Source organism: Hesperophylax consimilis, chromosome 12 (assembly GCF_061612785.1).
Source record: "Hesperophylax consimilis isolate HC1 chromosome 12, BYU_Hcon_1.0, whole genome shotgun sequence".
In the NCBI taxonomy this organism is placed as follows: Eukaryota; Metazoa; Arthropoda; class Insecta; order Trichoptera; family Limnephilidae; genus Hesperophylax; species Hesperophylax consimilis.
Genome location: NC_142847.1, coordinates 35,606,881 through 35,626,694, shown reverse-complemented (window position 1 = coordinate 35,626,694; position 19,814 = coordinate 35,606,881). Strand labels below are relative to the sequence as shown.

Sequence of the window (19,814 nt, the reverse complement as noted above, 5' to 3'; positions counted from 1 at the left end):
CAGGAGATTTTTCAATTTGGATGAGTGTTTCAGGCTAATAAATATTGCATGTAAAATAACTAATAACATACATTGGTGGTTTTGATACAAGGATTACTTTTAGGATTACCTTGAAGTACAATCTGACATTTAGAATTCTTAAATAATGGAAAAGCACCTTTGTCGGATGGCCTTTCTAAATATGATTCACACGATATTTTTTTGTATTTTTATTAGAGGACCCTAGTAAGAAGAACCCCTCCAGAAGTATAGTACAGTACTCCCCCTGACTGTACAGTGTAAAGGCAGATGAGCTATGTCGCCGACCGGTTGGGCAGCGTTGTGAGGCGGGTTAGATAGGGGATGTAGGGAGGGTGTATTGAATAATGCGGGTATTGAAGAGGCCCGGATAATATGAAGGAGGAAAAACAGATGCCGATCCCTCGTTTCACATAAGAGCCGTCTTACACAAAAACGAGTCGAAGAAGCGGCCCGTTCTCATGAAGCCAACATCAACTGTGAACGGGTGTTCCGCTCGTGTACGTCGAGTTTCACGCACATGCACCGTTGCACTGGGGATCAATGCTGCTAGCTCCTTAGAGTAGGCTCCATTAAAATACCTGTAGAACAAACTCAGCATGCCCACATTGCGTCTGTGCATTAGAGATGGCAATCGGTCTGTATAGAATGGATTGTCAATACCCTCCTTTGCAAAAAATCAAGTAGGTTTATCAAGTATTGTGGGGCTCCAGCCCTTATTATGCACTCTCTGGGATTAATATTCTTATGTACAAACAAATACAGAAACAAATTATTAATGATTTTTTATATTTTCTTATTTACAGACTGAAAAGTTTTAGGTTTTTTACGAGTTTGGCAGAAGATCAACGCATTTGCGCACTACTACATGAAATAATATATATTTCGTAAATGATTTTATGTAGACTGGCAACATAGGTATGTAAATTAATTAGGTAAGCAATTGTAACATTAATGAATATGGTTTTCTCAAGAGATGATTTGAAAGATTCGCTCTAAATTCTGTAATCATTCCAATTGTGTGTCAGTTTATAAGACTCTCCGAAAACACGCTCAGAGTTGCACTTGCAAGAGAGAATGCACAGTTCTGAAAAGTAAGCCGGAGTCAATCGGTAAATTGAAAAATACTACACAACACTACACACAAAATGCTTGAACTGGATTCTTTGAGGACATTTTTATCCATTGGAAAATTCCAGTGAAATGCTTCATGAGGCCACGAAACTCTCCTGAAAGTTGTTACTCCATAAACCATGTTACTGTTACTTCCAAACAAGTTGTTTAATTCGATTATTGCAGATTGAATCTATTCATGTTTCGTGATCGTTTTGCAATGAAGTCTTCGTGGTAGGAGGGCGTGTTGGGAGGGAGGGTGTTGAGGGGGTAGTTCCATTAATTCATAAGGTTAGTAGCGGCGCTTTGGGGTAGATTACTGCAGGGGAGAGGGTATTAAGCTTCTGGATACTGACGAATTATGCAATCCTTCATTAATTAGAAAAACAATTAAATATTCGTCTGGATAATTAACAAATATCCACGTTATGAGCTCTTGAATGAATGTTTACTTAGTAAAAATAATTTTAATTTAAAATGCACCAAAAACATCATGCTCCGTAAACGATACAACTTTTTGTCTATTTCAGTTATGAACGAACTTAATTTTTATGTTCGAATAATATTTCAGACCCGAGAGTAACAATATTTCAGACCTACAAATTACAATGTTTTCATCTTGCAAAAAACTTTGTTCATCTCTGATATTGACAATGCTTTTGGTCTGGAAAAAACTACCTTTCAGCCCTGAAAATCACAATACTTCAGTCTTCAAAACAATGTTTCCTGAAAGTTACAAGTCGCAAAACTTATGTACCGAAAGAAACAATAATCATACTTTAATTAACAAAATTTCTTTCCTGAAGTTAACAATGAATGAAATTGAATTACAAAGACACAATATTTCTGCTCTGAAAGTAACAACATTCAAGTCATGAATGAAACAATGTACGAGAATCAGTCCTGAAAAAAACTATTCAATCAAGAAAGAAACAATTCTTCAGCCTTGCGAGGACTTACCTTTCAAAGATAATTTTTTCACCCCAATTATTGTTTTCAATGATAGTTTCTGGACAGGTGATGATGAGAAGTAGCCTCTGGGGGAGTGTAGCGGCCGTCTGTCACGCCATGATGGGGGCTGTGGGTGGGAAACGGTTGGGAGAAGGGAACGGGGAAGAGCATAATTGATATCCACAAATCCCCGGCGCAATCCCGCAGCGGGACGGGCGTAAAACGAATCGTAACGGGATTCCGGTAAGCTGGCGGCAATGGAGGGCTTTCACTTGGACCAGTCGACCCTTACATTGTTTTAAGTGAGTTTGCTATGCTAAACTCGATTAGTTAGGGCTAAAATTCGTTAGGTGCAAAAAGCACAAATATACGATAGCGGTTTTCTCAAAAAAATATTATGTACAGTGAATTCCCAAATAATAGCAAAGACGAATAAGGTAAACATGATTTAAACAACGCGCCATTAAAATTCCTTACTAAAAACAAAACTAAAAATCATTCATAGGAGCGGAATCCAAGACGCACATATGGTCAGATGATTCTTATGGAATATTTCATGCGAATCTCGTAGAGTGGAAAGTACCCACCTCTCCATCTCCAAAGCCGACATAATCGACTTTTCGTTCGGCGCACCGAGTTTTCATAAAATAGGTGTCACTTTTGGGTAACGTAATATCTGTGTGCGCCTCGAATTAAAACAGCATTTGGAAATCTAGCAAAAACTGAAAAAAAAAAAAATTTAAGCCTGACGAGAGGATGACAGGTATTCTAATTCCTTACGCCCATCATTGCAAGCGGAAATTTTGCTTGGAGGACAGGGGATCGAATCCGCAGCGTTTGGGTGGGAAACAGACTATATTGACCACCGAATTTTAGAACGTTGAGAATTATGAAAATTTGATGTAAGAAGAATACGGTCAGTAGCACATAAGTTAGAAGAGAGGGGAGGAAGGGGCAATAGTTAACAGATTCATCACGCGGGGAAGTGGTGCAAGGAAATTAAATTCCTGGCGCGCTAACTCACCCTAGCCTCCCCCGCTGACCAACACATATGTTATAGGGGCAGGGGCGAACAGGGCGCAGTAGGGGGAAACGTTAACGTAATAAAATTAGAGGAAAAACATCAAAAATAAAGCAATATTACAATTATTATCAGTTCCCTTCATGTTAAAGTTAGGTGATCAAAAATCTGAATCCGTTTTGTTATCTGCGACGCGTTTCAGCCTCAGCATCGGCTGTTCTACTTCTCGATGTTATTCAAAATCATAAAAATTAGTGTTGGTTTTTGTGATAGTTCGAGCGACGCAGCATAGATGGCTCTAGTTCTAGTAGCTTGTAGTGTTTATGGAGTTATCCAAGAGATGTTTGTAGTTTATAGGTTTGCTCACCCATATTCAGGACCGATTTGTAAGGTTTCTAGCGAGTAGCGATAGTCCTTGAGAGGACGTTGGCCTCCAGGCAGTCCTACAGACTCGTTCCCAATGATAAGAGTTTCTAAATAAATAGTTTGATAACTAAAGTGTTTTGTTTTAATTATTATTTAATAAAAAACTGTTCACTACAGTTTTGATGATCGATAGTTCAGTGAGTAGGATGTTCGGTTAGAATGGGCCAAGTTCGAAACTCACAGCGATAATCGACTTTTCGTTTCGAAATAACTTAGGGTTTAAAGTCTCTTCGCATCTCTCATGTCAAGTTGAAAACCTCACTTTCACGTGTAGCCGAGGAAAATTCTATATATATATTCTTCAAATCGGAACATTAATAAATAATTAATTAATTCACTCTCAATAGAACTATAGGCGCGCAAGCATCGAAAACAATCCAGCGAGTTGGTAGATGGGCAGTACCTATGATGTTTCGCTAGTACGTTCTAATACGATGCATTTTGCATGGGCGAACATTCTCGAATATTCAAGTAGCTCATCGCCACACAATCATAGAATTGAAAATTATTTTTAATATATGTACTAGGTACAGTTTGATGTTATTTTATATCTTTGTAAAATGAACATAAAGTGAACAGTTTCAGTTAATTGTTAAGGTTAAACGCAACGCTCGTTGTATTCTACGTGTTCACAGATGGCGTTAATTAATTAATTTTGTTTAAATACGCTTTTGCAAGGTATTACTTTACAATATTAAGACAAATCATTTGTTTGCGCCCGTATATACGCAATATGAATATGAATCAATAGTTTTGTTCGTTTAAAGAAAGGCACACAAATACAATATTTTACCGATGATTCAATCCAATATTGTATTTGTATGCCTTTCTCGATAGAATTGAGTTTTTATATGGACAAAACTATTTATTCATATTCATATTGCGTATATGAGGGCGCAAACAAATAATTTGTCTTAATACTGTAAAGCAATACCTTGCAAAAGCGTATTTAAACAAAATTAATAAATTAACGCCATCTGTGAACACGTAGAATACAACGAGCGTTGCGTTTAACCTTAAGTAAGAATCCATGACAGCAATGCCGACCCTGTGCGCCCTGGTTGTGAGAAGAGTTGAATTTAATATGTGCAATGTAGGCAGATGCAGGCGGAGGATTGATGCAGCTAGGGCTAGAGGCTAAATGCCAGAAGCTTTGCGTCTTCCTTCCCCTCAACCTTTCCACCCTCCCTCTCCACACAATCCACACTACCCACAACCTCCAACTTCCTGTTCTCGCCCACGCGAACAGGATAACTATACTACCTACATTGGTTTACTCTACATGCGTACGATAAATTTATCTGCACTAACTAAGTAAACAAAATTTTACGACAGTATTACTAAACCTATGATTTAATCAAAACTTTAGATATTTATTTATTTATTTGTTAAGACATACACAGTACAATTAGATATTTTTAGTTATTACATAGTTGTAGTACCTATTACGTATGTCCATAAAATATCATTACGTAATTTCGCCTGAGATTGTTATAAAAGGAAGGAAGTGTGTGGATAATAATAAAAATAATAAATAATAAATGAATTGAAAACAAGAATTATAATAAGCTTACGAATTGTAATTGACTGTCAATAAGGGGGAGTTTTGAAAAATGATGTGAAAATATTTTTGAAATATGTCATGCTAAGAAATTTAATAAGTTAGTTTTGTATGTTAGAAAGGAATCATGAAAGATGTCTAAATGTAGTATTTTTTAGTAATGAGTGTATGTTGTGATTGCGCGAGTAATAACTGAATTGTTTGCTGCATTGGTATTGTTGGCTTCAATATGAAATAGTGTGGTGTGCCTGGTACGCCTCGTTGGAACATTTATACCAATGACGGATAGCAATTCGGGACTATCTATTTAATTATTAAGCAGATTATGTAGAAACAACAGGTCTGACAATGTGCGTCTTTTTTGTAAAGTTAATATTATAGATATTCCGATATGATTGGAGATGAAAGTATTACAGTGTCATTTATTTTTAGGGTATTATACCGTGTTGCTCTTCTCCTCCTTTAGCCAACGTTTCGGACAGCATTACAGTATGTTATGATGCAGGGCTAGACTCTTTTTGTTTTAATATTTTATTCATTAATTTGTTCTGCATCATCACATTTATCCTCGCCGATTCTCTAACCTAGTTAGGAACTGGGCGATTGTCGCTGGTATTGGTTTTGGTAAAATTTCGAATCATAATTTAAAATTTAACATCTGAACCGGGCGGAAACAAAAATCACTTCTTGGCTGGACAGTCAACGTGTGGGTTCGTGGACTGTACAGACGATGGTCGCAGTGCTTTTCGTTTTTGAATAATTAATTGTACGGAATGTAATTCCCCTTTTTGTCGCCGATGAGTGCGATTTTGCTTACGGGCACGGCGGTAAACGTTTTTGTGACCGAAAAATAACCATTCCCGAAGTGAGTTTATTTATTACACTGTTATACGTGGTGGAATTATATAGTATTAAAATAGAAAATAAAATAAATAAACAAGTGGAAATAAGTTAAAAAATGTTTTATTTTCTATTTCCGAAGTGGGTAATAGTGATTTCGCTGGACGGAAGTTGTTACGGACGGACCACGCGACCGCCGTTATACGATTGAACGGGAATCCGTAAAGTAACGGTCAATCCTGCGAAGGATTGGATCATACGCGATTTATATTTTGTGCCATGCATGGCTGTCAAGCGGGAACTTCGTTCTTTTTTATTTCTGGAGTTTGAATCCCGACATCGCACGTGTTCGACGGGCCGAGAAAGAGCCCTATGTATGGGTTGCAGCATCCCCAGGAACGGCTACCCGCTTATAGATAGCTGGAGTTTATGGATGTGGCCAGGAGGAGTATATCCACGTTTCCAGAAGACGGATCACGCTTCTACGGAGTTACGTCAGCCGCCGAATGGGTGTGCGGGACGTTCCGTCGCTTCTCCCATCAAGAAAAGCAGTGTTCGGCATTAGAAAACGCGATTTTCGGCACCCGTAGTTTAGATACAGATAGCTAAAAACTGGTCGGTCTTTGGGGTAAGTCAAAATTATATAATTCTGTTAATCTGTTGAGTTAGGGCTCATCAGCAAAATGTCCAAAAGGTTTCCAATACATGTAATATCAATCCATGCACCGCCTTTTATTTATGTACATTGAGATACCTTCCTAAAAAAAAAGAAACTATCATGATACTGACACGCGACCTTGGTTGCGAACTTTCACACCTGAGATTATTGAGTATAAACATTCTAGATGATTAATTCTACCGACGATTAATCCTAGATTGGCGCGTTCTACTGAACAAAGTTTATACAATTATTATTATTTGTACCCTGGGTCAAACCCACTTAACAAGTATTGATCATCACACATCTGCGGAATTTCAAAAAATGTTATTATTTTTACTTCTACCATCATGCACTCGTAGAATCACCTCCCGCAAATTTTTCAAGGCTGTTTCGCATTATAATATTTATTTCAGGTGAAATTGTTATTTTTTGTTTCTATATAAGGCATTTTTCTTTATAACCTAAGCCGTGATATTATCACAACCACTGGATTAAAAAAAGCTTTGGGAAAAGTAAACTTTCCCATCGTGATTAATATGTAATCTGACACTAACCCTATTTAAATTGGCCGGATTAATTTTATTAAATGGATTACGGTACATTTTTGAAGATCGATTCGTCTCTCCGACGCAGAGAAATAATAGTGTAAAGTTTGTGATTTATGTTATTTCATATTGCTTTTTTATGACCGGTTAACAAATACTATCAGAAAGAATTTAACACCACCATTTGCAAATGTCAATTTTAGCGGATAAAACAAATATAAAATAAAGTATTTTATCTTAACCGGCTTTAATAAAGTATTTTATCCTAACTCGTATTTGATGCTAGTACAATATGGGTTCAACGTTCAACAGATAAATAATGTTATTCCGCAATTATTGCCATTGGATGAAATTAGTTCATCAATGAAAGAAATAATTAATTATTTCTTTCATTTTTTTGGTACTTTGGGCTATGCATAAAAAATCTTATCTTAAACATTAGTTTACCAAAAAAATAATAATTAATATTTGACAAGTTCTAGTATCTTCACCAAAAAATGTAGACAATTTGTCTCGACGCCATCTAGTGAGAGAGTTAGCACTTACAATGCCTTTCTCATATAAAATAAAGTTGGTTGTTTCAGTAATTTTTGAATTAAACACTAGTATATAGTATATAAAATTTTGCGTTTAATGGCTTTAGCTATGCTTAGTGACATGATTTACCAGATACCTCAGAATTTTCTCACCCTTCACTATTTTACTCCATCATTAATGGAACTCTTGGACTGCATTACATAATAAAAGTTTTACATTGATATTTATTTACTAAACTACTTTTATTAAAATTATTACTATCCAAACGTAATAATCTGTAAAATGTCAATGATGGATTTGATTAGTGAAGGTCCTCTATGAACAGAAACTTCAATTATTTACGGTAATTTATACACGCCGTTAATTTATTGTACCATTGTTGCATAGTCGTGACAAGTAAACATAGTACCTACATAAAACACTGCCATGTATACAGAAATAAATAATAACTAGCAAATAAAAACACGCTGCCGCGGTTTGAAAGCTTCAACAGTTCTTTTGAAAATAAGAGAGGGCGCCACTTCCGTTTACAACAATCTGGAACTGTACATTAATTGCGATAATAATACTATCAAAAAAGGGACGTATTAATAAGGTAGGTTAGGTACTCACGGGCAGAGCTGGTCAAGTTCCTCCTTCTTGGAGACGAAGCTGAGGTCAGAAGTGTCTGAGAGAACTTGCAGGGGTCTGGCACACCTGGCGAGTTCCTCCTGTCCGCAGTCCTGATCTGACGCCCTCATTCCTGAAACAAACAATATCGTATTAGCAACTTAAATTTTGACACAATTCTCAAGGGAACGGTAGGGGCCAGTCTCTGGTCAACACCGGGAGCTTACAGGGAGGATTAGACTAAAACCAAATAACCTATATTTATGATAACACGTCGAATCTTGTGAAATAGTGGCATCTTCAACAACAAAAATTCTGGCCCCTAGAAGCGCTAGTGTAGCATATTGGCTTTGACATTACTTTCAATGGCGGAAAATTGAATTTATTTAGTACTTCGTGGCGGTGTTTTTTTTAATATTTTAAACTGTTCCAAAAAGTAAGTTCTGTGTGTGCAGTTTACGGGTGTGATTATTACAAACAACAAAAACAAAGTCGTTTTTCAGGATGCCAAAAAACGTGGACAGGTTAGTTGGTGAAATATAATACGAGTTCGTTAAATCCTGGCCATTAAAATGTTCTTGATTACATAAAAAACTGGATTATTCCACGAAAAACATTATTCAGAAAATATGTGATAGTTCCATGCGGCATTCTGTTCATGTTGAACTTATAAATCATCGTCAGTGTTGATGTTCAAAACACATCAGAATGTAAGGGAAATTTCAGAGTTGGAGGTATTATTAATATTTTAGGGTATTTGGTGGGGCCGCCATCTTGGATGCTTCAGCCCGCATTCATTCGGATACTGACGGTTCTCTCATTCTCTGTCGCAACATATTTATGTTCTTAAGTCTAGATAATAATTCGTATAATACAATGAAGAGGTCCGTTGTGATGTTAAACCTTCAGTTTTGTTTGCACAACTCTTTGCGGTAGGTGGGACGGTTGTCTTGGAAGATTATTCCTGAGTTCATTGCAATGTGAACAGTACTGAACAGGGTCAGTTCGATCTGTAGATGCAAATAACGTCATTTATGAAGCCATGTGAGTTTTTATTTTTGTGTCCTTTCAAGGAGATTTGAGAAACTATTTAATGCCAGAAGAACAAATCGAAACATTACAATAGTAAATAATGTTTAATTTTGTTATTTATTTCAGCAGGATATAAAGCAAACTATTTTCTCAGATCGCTGAAACTACGCGCATAACTATTTCCTTCTATCTGCCACTTCCAACTGGTGTATATTTGTATATCTCATTTTCAACAACTTCATCAACCGGAATCTCAGTCAGCATTTCGATTAAAAGCTTCCGACCAATTAAAAATAAAATATGTAGGTTTTTCGTTTTAATCAGGGCAGTATCAACTTATTAAGCTTCCTGTACTGGTGTGTTATGAACGGCTTATTTAATATTTCACGAACAAAAACAGTAAGACCTGTGGATTCTACAAGCCGGAAGAATGCTTCGGATATGCTCCGGATGAATTGAATAATATTTCATTTATGTAGAGCAATTTTATGAGGGTTACCTCAAGTGCGCCTTACAATACGCTATACAATCTAACCTAATTTTGTGAAGGTTCACATGAAGTGGGCTTTAGATACGCTTTACAATCTAACCCAATTTTATGAAGGTTCACCTCAAGTGCGCTTTAGATACGCTTTACAATCTAACCTAATTTTGTGAAGGCTCGTCTCAAGTGCGCTTTAGATACGCTATACAATCTGACCCAATTTTGTTAAGGTTCACCTCAATTGCACTTTAGATACGCTATACAATCTCACCTAATTTTGTGAAGGTTGCCTCAAGTGCGCTTTAGATACGCTATACAATCTGACCTAATTTGTGAAGGTTCACCTCAAGTGCGCTTTAGATACGCTATACAATCTGACCTAATTTGTGAAGGTTCACCTCAAGTGCGCTTTAGATACGCTTTACAATCTAACCTAATATAACTAGTAGTTTTGTGAATAGCACCTCACGTCCAAAGAAGTGCGTGTCTAATTTTCTCTTATTTAGTAAATCAAAACCAAAATTTCCTCTGAAATCATAAGATTTGTAAGTAAGTACTTAAATATTCACCTACTTAATAATTGTAAATCGTAAATATGCTTCATATATTTTTTTAAAAGAAATTATACGTCTCAACATTTCAACGATTTCAAAAAATATATCAAATTTTTGCTAAAATACACCGAAACAGATATATTTTTCTTATAAGTCAACGTCAACAGTACATCTGTAGTAGTAATTACTTAAATCGATTGTGCAATGCCATCCATCATTCATATCCTTGTTTTGTTTTCGATTGCATAATATTTATTATATACTTTCATAAAACTTTTCTTTTTAAACTATTAGTGGGTACAAATTTTTTTATGTTTGGTTTAAAAATTTCCACTGAAAACGTCATATTTTATATTATTTTTTGTTTTCATTTCAAATCAAGCAAGACTACCATAATACATCACCAAAATTGTAATCTTTTAAAATTTATAAAATAAAAATATTATAATTACACGTTTTATTCTTTATTTAAAACTTCAATTTATATCTATTATCTATATAATTATATCAGTATTTTAATTTTTATAAGTTTTCCAAAGCATCAAAACTTTCAACAGCAAAAAAACTCAAACTATTCGCGATTTTTTCACTAGAATTAGAAGATATGTTTAACTTAATAAAACTTTGAGATGCTTTAATTAAATACTGCGTGTGGAACACATCTTGGCCTTTGAAACAATCGAGCATTCTTTTGATATCACGAATCAGACCCATAAAAACTCCTTTTCAAAAAAATTCAAAATCTCCTACTTGTGAACCTTTTTCAATTATTGTTTTATTGTATAACATGGCAAATTAATTTCTTGGCGATATTTTTTTTTCGTGCATAAATGAAAACAGGCGACTGTTGTACAAAAGAAGTGTTATTGTTAGTAGCCCGATTTGAAATGTTACACGACGTAGTGTATCACCCTAAGAATTTTACTTTTAACCTGTGGACTGCGAAACCCTATGTTTGTTGTGGCAACGGAATATTCGTTATCAAAAAGCCCCTATCGTCTATAAAGCCAATAACTTGGGCTTATTACGAGGTTGACTCCAGCCACTAAGTGCTGCTGCTGAACAATCGATACCAATGCTATGGCAACTGGGAACTGGTAACAGCGACACTGATGTGTGTTCAAGTGTTCAATTTGTACAATTTACAACAGTCCTGCCACATATAAGTGTGTAATCCAAAATAAAGGGCGGAAAAGACGGAGTGACTTATAGCATGAAATTAAAGCACGAGATCAAAGAAGGGTTGGTGAATAAATTTATTATATAGGGTATTCCAATAAGAGGTGTTATTTTGATATTCAAAGAAAAATGCCATTTTTTAATATAAATGATCGAATGTTTATTTCATTATGAAGAGGAGGGTATGCCGTTAGTAGTGAAAAATAACATCAGTCAAATGACCACCACGACCACGCCTACAGGACCATATCCTTTTCATGAAATTTTCCATAACCAAATCGCACAGTGGCTGCCTTATTTATTTATTTATTTTTTCATGTTCTCCATAAAACGGTTATACACCAATATATCATGGAGAAGATTACAAATTAAAAAGTTTACAGAGGCAGTTTTACTATTTTGTGACATTTGTTAAAAGATAGTTACTGAATTGTCTGTAGGTGACATTGAAAATGTCGATGGCTAATGCAGAATCGTTAAGCAGTTGAGTCGCTCTGTTTATTGGCGCGTTCTGATAGGCAGAAGTCCTCGCTTTCGGAGCATATAAGAGTGCATGGGATCTCCCTCGAGTATAATTGTTAGGTTAACCTCTTTCAACATAGGCGGATTGTGTATTGTACCAGAGATTAACTTAAAAAAGTGTTTAGGGCTGTTGGCGTAGACCTTCTCTTTCACGTGGCCCCAAAGGAAGAAGTCGCAAGGTGTTAAATCACAAGATCTCGGTGGCCAATTGTGATCACCTCTTCGAGAGATAACACGGTCCGGAAACGTTGTCCAGATCAATACCATCCAATTCCGGCCATAAAAAATCAATAATTCATTAATTAATGTTTAAAATAACACCTCTTATTGGAAAACCCTGTATTTTAAGAGAAACAAAATCCTCCGATTCTGAATAATCTGACAAATTTTAAATTCAATTATTTCACCGTCATCATCGCCATCAAATATCGCTTGTACCCACGTCAGGTTTCAAACCTGCAACCTTTGAGTACTGATCCAAGGGGTTATAGCTCTGCTATTTTCTCACTTATTTTATCGCTATAAAATACATGAAATGAATCAAATGCTGCACTAATCATTGCATCACTACGTAAAAATCTTAATTCTTTCAATTGTTATTCATGTTTCTCGTTTTTGTGTATGTACACCATAAAATATTGCTAATTTATTAAGAATCTCTTCAAATTATTCGTAATCCAGTTAAAAACGGGACTGCATGCAATTAATTGATAGGTTTCCTCTTTAACTTTTAGTAAAAGATGAATATATTATGTGACGATGTCGGAAAACGTGTTCATAAAAATCATAATATTTTATTATTTCGTCATTATATATTATCAAGAGATAGTGCAGGTGCATGAACACGTGTTCCGATGTATTAGGAATGTACTAAAAGTTTAACAGGAAACGGCCTGCGATCCCATTTATAAAGAGATTTTTAATAAATTAGTAATACTCATTTTTCTCCGTATACTTATATTTTGATTGATACTTTTAATTTTATTTTCGATTTATATATTTTTGGTTTGAATATACAGATTTTTTACTAATATTAGGAATGAATAATATTGCACAAAATTGTATTGTATGGTTTGAAAAAAAAATATTTTAAAATATATATACACTAGCTGAACCCCGCCACGCGTTGCTGTAGCTTATTATGTTTGTGCAGATAGAGAAACAATAGCGTGTATTGCTTTTACGTCCAACAGATGGCCCTGTTATCAAAAAAGTATGTTTGTCCAACAGATGGAGCTATTTTTCAAAAAAGGCATGTTTTTACCTATCACAGTTGACCTCTATATAATTTAGGTATATAAAAACACACGCGTATTCGAATGCAATGTGTCAAAATTTCGAAGCAATCGGTGATCATCTTTCAGAGATTTAAGATTTCGAACAACCAAACATTTTCATTTTCATTTATATAGATACATATATCACATGTTTCGATATTTTCTCCTTTATCGATAATTATTTTTTTCCATTTCCTGCATTATTTTCTACTCATCGAATGCCACATAATTAAACGCCACGAATCATTACACGTTATAGTATCTCGATTTTTTCGTAAACGGTGAACTATGATAAGGGACGTAGACAACTTGTCAGCGGGTATAAAAACCTCCATCGGGTTTAAAAGGACGTCTAGTGGTGTGATTGGTCCGTCCCTTGTGACGTCATTAGCGACGCCGGTGGCACAGTGATTGAAATTAATTATTCCCCGTGGGTTCGATCCCGGCCCGGCCAGGCCAACCAACGGACCGACCGACCGACCTGACTTCGGGAACATTGGCCCGAGGTATTTGCCATATAACTAGATAGTAAGATAGATAGACAAACACTGAGCACTATATTAGGTACAGGTTTCTCTGACTGAACAGGTAACTTGCATTCATTTTCACTTCACAATCAACATAAAAATAAGTCCATTGTATAATATTATACCCTTTCAATAATAATAATGGTGTTTTAATCGTCATTTTTTGTAACAAATAGACATAATGATATATTCACTGGGATCTTGAACTTGAACTGAACTTCTAAAATTTTGTCCAGTACAAGCTACACCTATAAACATAAATGTTAACTTTAATAACAATTATATCGAACCTTCCCAAACTTGTTTACTGCTGGGAATACAACTAGATGCAAATATAAACTGGAAAGAACATGTATCTAAAGTTGTAGCAAAAATCAGTAGCTTTTCTTTTCTTCTAGGCACCCTTAAAAATATCTTAAACATCGTGTCAATAATCACCGCATACTATGGATACGTACACTCAATGATAAAATACGGAATAGTTTTTTGGGGAAACTCAGTAAACGCCAAAGATGTTTTTATCATCCAAAAGAGGTGCCTACGAAAAATTACAAACTTTGATCACCTGGATTCATGTAGACCAATTTTTAAAAATCTCAAACTTCTGACAGAGACCGACATCTATATAATGGAGTTATGCCTGTTAGTTCGATCATCTCCAGAACAGTTCCCACAAAAAAACTCAACACATAAACACGCTACAAGGTTCAAGGTATTTTTGTGCAATAAATGTTTTTTTGAATTTTGATCTCCCGTACTGAGGATTGCATTTACAACAGACATTATTAAAATTTAGTTGTATGGATAATATGATGTAATTATAAACATATAAAGTAGTGTTCTTTCTGAAATAATTATAAATATGTTACATGGCGTTATTCTGTTCAGTTAAGTAGTTTCAGTTTCAGTCTGTATTTGGTGTCTTATATTATATTTTCTATATTTCTGATCTCCGTATGTTTTCAATCGACCTTTTTTTATTTGAGATGTAAACATTATAATATTGTTGTGAGTTTCGAATGAGTGAGATTTTTTTTGTAGAGGTTAGTAGGTACTATACCATAGGAAGCTATTTCGCCCAAATGTTGTATTTGTAGTAACTGGTTGGATATGTTTTGACTCTTGAGATCTAATGTTTCTAATATACGTGTTAGTTGTTATGTATTGTGTTTTGTATTTATGGATGTAACTGATTATTGTTTTAGAATAGAATTGTTTAATTGACATAATATTAAAATTGTTGAATATTTCGTCAGTGCCAGTTCTTACAGGGACATTTCACTATGGCATTTTCAGAATATCTTTCATTATGGCATTTTTAGGTTTTAATGAATAATTTTAGGGTTTTGTAACTTGCACTGATCCATCTGATAATACCGTATTCTAACAGCGATTGGCAAATAGCCATTATAGGTAGTAATTATGAAATAGCTCCTGGCTCCAGTTTATAGGCAAAACACATAACAATAAAACATTTTTACGTGTTTTGCACTCTTTTTTTCTGCTTAGTAGACTTTATGATATAATTATATCGGATTATTTTATCGCTGGTGCAATAATTAATCCGAAATTATAGTGATTATATCAAATCGCATTTCACAGCAGCCTACAACTTAAAAATAATTAATCTGTCGAATTATTCACAGTTTTCGTGCCAAGTTCACATTATTATTTCATTATATTTCACACATTATTTTCAACAAGTCCCACACACGAAATTTAATAAATCAATTCGAAAAAGTACTGTGGGATTATTTTGTTAAAATTTTAATAAATCATCGTAAGTAGCCACTGTAAAATTATTAACTCATTTTGATATTATTTTAGACCTCATTTAAAATGAATGTTCACCCCTTTTCAGCCCTTATTAATCCGAAAAATTTACCCCGTTGCAAGAATATTTGGTTTGGTAGCAGTTGACATCGTGTTTTATCCCCAAGTAAGAGCCTTTTTAGCTAGTAGCTACTTAAAATAATTTGGTGTTAAATAAGAACTTCCCAACGAGATGTTTTTATCTGCGTGTTTGAGATTTATAATGGAAAATTTATAAAAATACCGTTGTTTAGAAGAATGAATAATTACAGTACAAGTGAACAATAAGTAATTTTATGACAGAGGTATATTCGAAATGATAAGGGTTGTTTCAGTTAAGGGTGGCGTAATCTCGCTATGAACCAAGGCATGATTGTTAATAGGATACTGCCCATTAATTGCGAACAGTTTTTAAATTTTAAATGCAATGAAAAAGTCAAATAGTTTTATATGTTGCCACTACGCTAGGAAGGACTTTTCTGGGTACAATTTAGATTGATTGTAAATATACCGGATAAAGGAATTATTATTGTATATGAATATACAGATTTATGGTAAATGTACAGGATGAAGAAATGAATATTAATATTCCCACCTGGGCAATAACTACGCCACTGGCCTGTACGCTCCTTCTTTCTACCTACCTGAAGAAAGTTTGAAAAATAATTGTCATTGAGGTAGTGACGTAGGTAAGTTTTTTTTTTAAATTATACATAAAATATTATTTTATTACCTATGTGCGTGAAAGTCGACGTAAACGAACGAACGTAAACTCGATCACAGTTAATATTGGCTTCGTGAGAATGGGCTGCTTCTTCGACCCGTTTTTGTGTAAGACGACTCGCATGTGGAACGAGATACCGGCATCTGTTCTCCCTCCTTGATATAATCCGGTCTTCTTCAAGACCTGCATTAATAAATCCCTTCCTACAGACCCTACCTTAACCCGACTCGCAAAACTGCACAACCGGAGGCGACATAGCTCCCCTGCCTTTACGATGTCTGTAAAAAGGGACGCTTGAGGAGGTATCACATATAAATAAAAAAGAAAATAAATGTAGGCACTCAATAAAATAAGAACTTTCAATAAATAGTGAAAATATACCCAACACGAGAAGAATAAATACAAGATCAGCTTTTTTCAACACCATCAAAACCGAAGATTTTTTCCATGTGTGCTTCGAAACATTATTTTACTTACTACTTTAGGGTTTTTTTAGGCCAAGAGGGCCTATCTGATGGACAAAATAAGCAACGATAGGTCTCTTGGATCCTAAACCCCAGTATTTGAATTGCGTAAATGGCCTCACGGCTATCGTTGTTGATAAATAAAACAGGCTTTTCGTACCACGAGGTGCCCCTGATGTCTTATATTTAATCATTACCTAAAAATATATATTTATATTTGGTTGTAACACCAGACACCAATTCGCGTATCCGGGGGTTGTGGAAAAAAAGTTAGAAACGTATTCTGTACAGTGAAGGAAATATTCCTTAGAAATGATTATTGCTAATCTATTATAATTTCTTCAAACTATTCGTAAGGCCCTTAATGATAAAGAGGCCAATTGTGCCAAAATACGAATATTTTATCACAATGTCGGAACACGTGTTTATAATTCCTAATATTTTCGCATTTCGTCAGTTCATATTATCAAGGAAAATGCAGGTGCATAAACACGTATTCCGATATATTAGGAATTTACTAAATAAATATCAGGAAACGGCCTGCAATCCCGTTTTTAACCGGATCACAAATAATTCTATCATTTGAAAGAAACCGATGTGACAAATTCCCATTATTATTATTATTATATATTTATATAGCGCCGTTTGGTAAAGATATTAGGGCGCTTAATAATTCTTTGTTTAACTCTTTGATAACGTTATCAGATAGCTAATCTGCTGTATTGCAATAATAAAAGTCAACACTCACAGTAAGATTATCGATTTCTGTGAAACAAACTCTAATAATCCACATAATTCTCAACATTGCTGACACAATCTATCACCATCATTTCTTTTGCATGCAATGTTTATGATCATTACGACGATGTATTATAATTAGATTAAAAAAAGATGAGAAGAAAATCGAGGAACGGAAAAATAGGTTCCACTTTTTTACCTATAGCGCTCACAACACTCTAACGCCGAACGACCGGAAATTACCGAATCCGGTCAACGCGCACCACTTTACGTGTTCTTCTAATAGTAGAACACGTTCCGACAGAATATTAGTACGCAATAGCACCTAATAGTGAATAATTAATAACGCGATGATATTTATGCATAAAATAATAAACAACCATATCAAATAATACCAAAACATTTGTCAAAGAAAATAATATAAACAAGGAAATTCACAGACATAACACAAGAACGTGAAATAAAAATAGGCTACCAAAAAAAGGACAAATCCAAAAAAATGTTTACTAAACAAAGGAATGCAATATTTATTCCCTATATATTTCCTTTATGGAAACCAAAAAATCTGCACTATGGACACATAGCCATATTAATGAAAAGAAAATGCAATAATTAATTTAAAATGTAATAAGGTATGAATGTTATGTATTTAATAATAAATTAGACATTTTTATACTTGGATATACAAATGGCTTTAATAAAATTAATAAATAAATAATCTTTTGCATTCCTAAAACATGTCTTACAGCTACAAAGTGCAGAGACTATTAAAACCTTTAGCCTCCTAGGCTTGGGAAATATTTTCGATTTTTGAAGACATTTTATTCGAAAGTAGGGGAAAATTGAGCTTACTTCGGGCGCACGGGCTCGCCCATGACATACTTTTATATTTTTATCTCTACAGTGGCTGTACTGGCTGGGCCGCTGTTATGACCCTCCAGACATTTGTAGTAACAATATTTTAACGGTCATTCGGATTTATCTCAGAGCACTTGGGCCCGAAGCAAACTAAATAATTGAAATAAAGTATGTTGGGACCGCGACTTAACTAACTGATTTACGATGTTCGTAAATCATTTAAATAAATTATAATATTCAATCTCTGGTTTTATGGCAAAAATCCTCGGTTTGGCTGCGTTGGTAATATTAAGCAAGTATTCATTTATTTAGTTGAGCTTTTCTATTTTCGGGTAAATTTAGATTATATAACATTATATTCTAAAACAGACGCTTTCAAAGCAATGAACCTTACTTTGCATATAACTATTTCGTGTTTAATTATTTAGCTACAAGGACTCCAGTAGAATGGAGCACTGATTTGGCAATTAAGATTGCGCTACAAAAATAATAAGATTTAGTTAGTTTGGTTATATCTTCATTATAAGTATAATGAACACCTTGCTTTAGATGCACGCGACGCCAGAATATACTTACGTGCTTTAACGTAGTTAAATTAGAGTTCATTTAGGTGTAAGCGTAATAATTGTAGAAATCATTTTATTCATTGTATTCTTACCGACGAATACATTTTTTTATAATTATTCATACGAGTGCAGACTAGAACTTTCAATCCCGGGATCTTGAAAACCGGGATCCCACAAATCCCGGACCTTTGTCGGCACCGTAATCCCGGTGCTGAGTTTATTTTAATACCGAAATTATGGTATTTTTGTTGGTTTTACGACCTTGCTCTTAACCATGGGAATATCTTATTTTTGCAGCATGTCATTTGTTGCACAATATTCTTGAGATCTTGGGATGCAGGATATGAAGATTTTTGGGGACGCTATATTTATTGCGTTTTTCTTTGAAGTAAGGAAAGTTTCATTGAAACCTGAATAACATTCAGTATTTAGACGGAGGTCCCTACTCCGGGACTATTTAGGCAGATGAGTTATCTCTTTCACTACTCGTAATTGTAATGCAATTCATCTGGCAGTTTTAGATGTTCTCTACAGGAAATCTACATCTCAAAATCACAAATCAGTTTTTTATTGTATCTTGCATTTTTTCTGTTTTTTTTTGTGCAGTTACTTTTATATTGGTGGAATTAATATGTATGTTAACTAATCTATTTAAAATACTAATAAAAAAATTATTTATAAAAAAAATTAAAATAATTAGTACATTTAAATCCGGAATCGAGAAGTGCTAGCACCATAATCCCGGTTCCGAAATAATTCCCGGGATAGGAAGGCCTAGTGCGAACCCGTGAAAAT

At 34.7% G+C, this 19,814-nt stretch overlaps 1 protein-coding gene across 1 annotated transcript in view; it reads right to left on the bottom strand.

Annotated features, from left to right (window-relative positions):
• The window catches only part of LOC149419555 (uncharacterized), a 278,820-nt gene that overhangs the window by 114,059 nt on the left and 144,947 nt on the right, over positions 1-19,814 (bottom strand). The window contains exon 2 of the mRNA XM_089638390.1: positions 8,286-8,415. Within this exon, the coding sequence (XP_089494516.1) occupies positions 8,286-8,415 (130 nt within the window). The remainder of the gene's footprint in view (positions 1-8,285; positions 8,416-19,814) is intronic.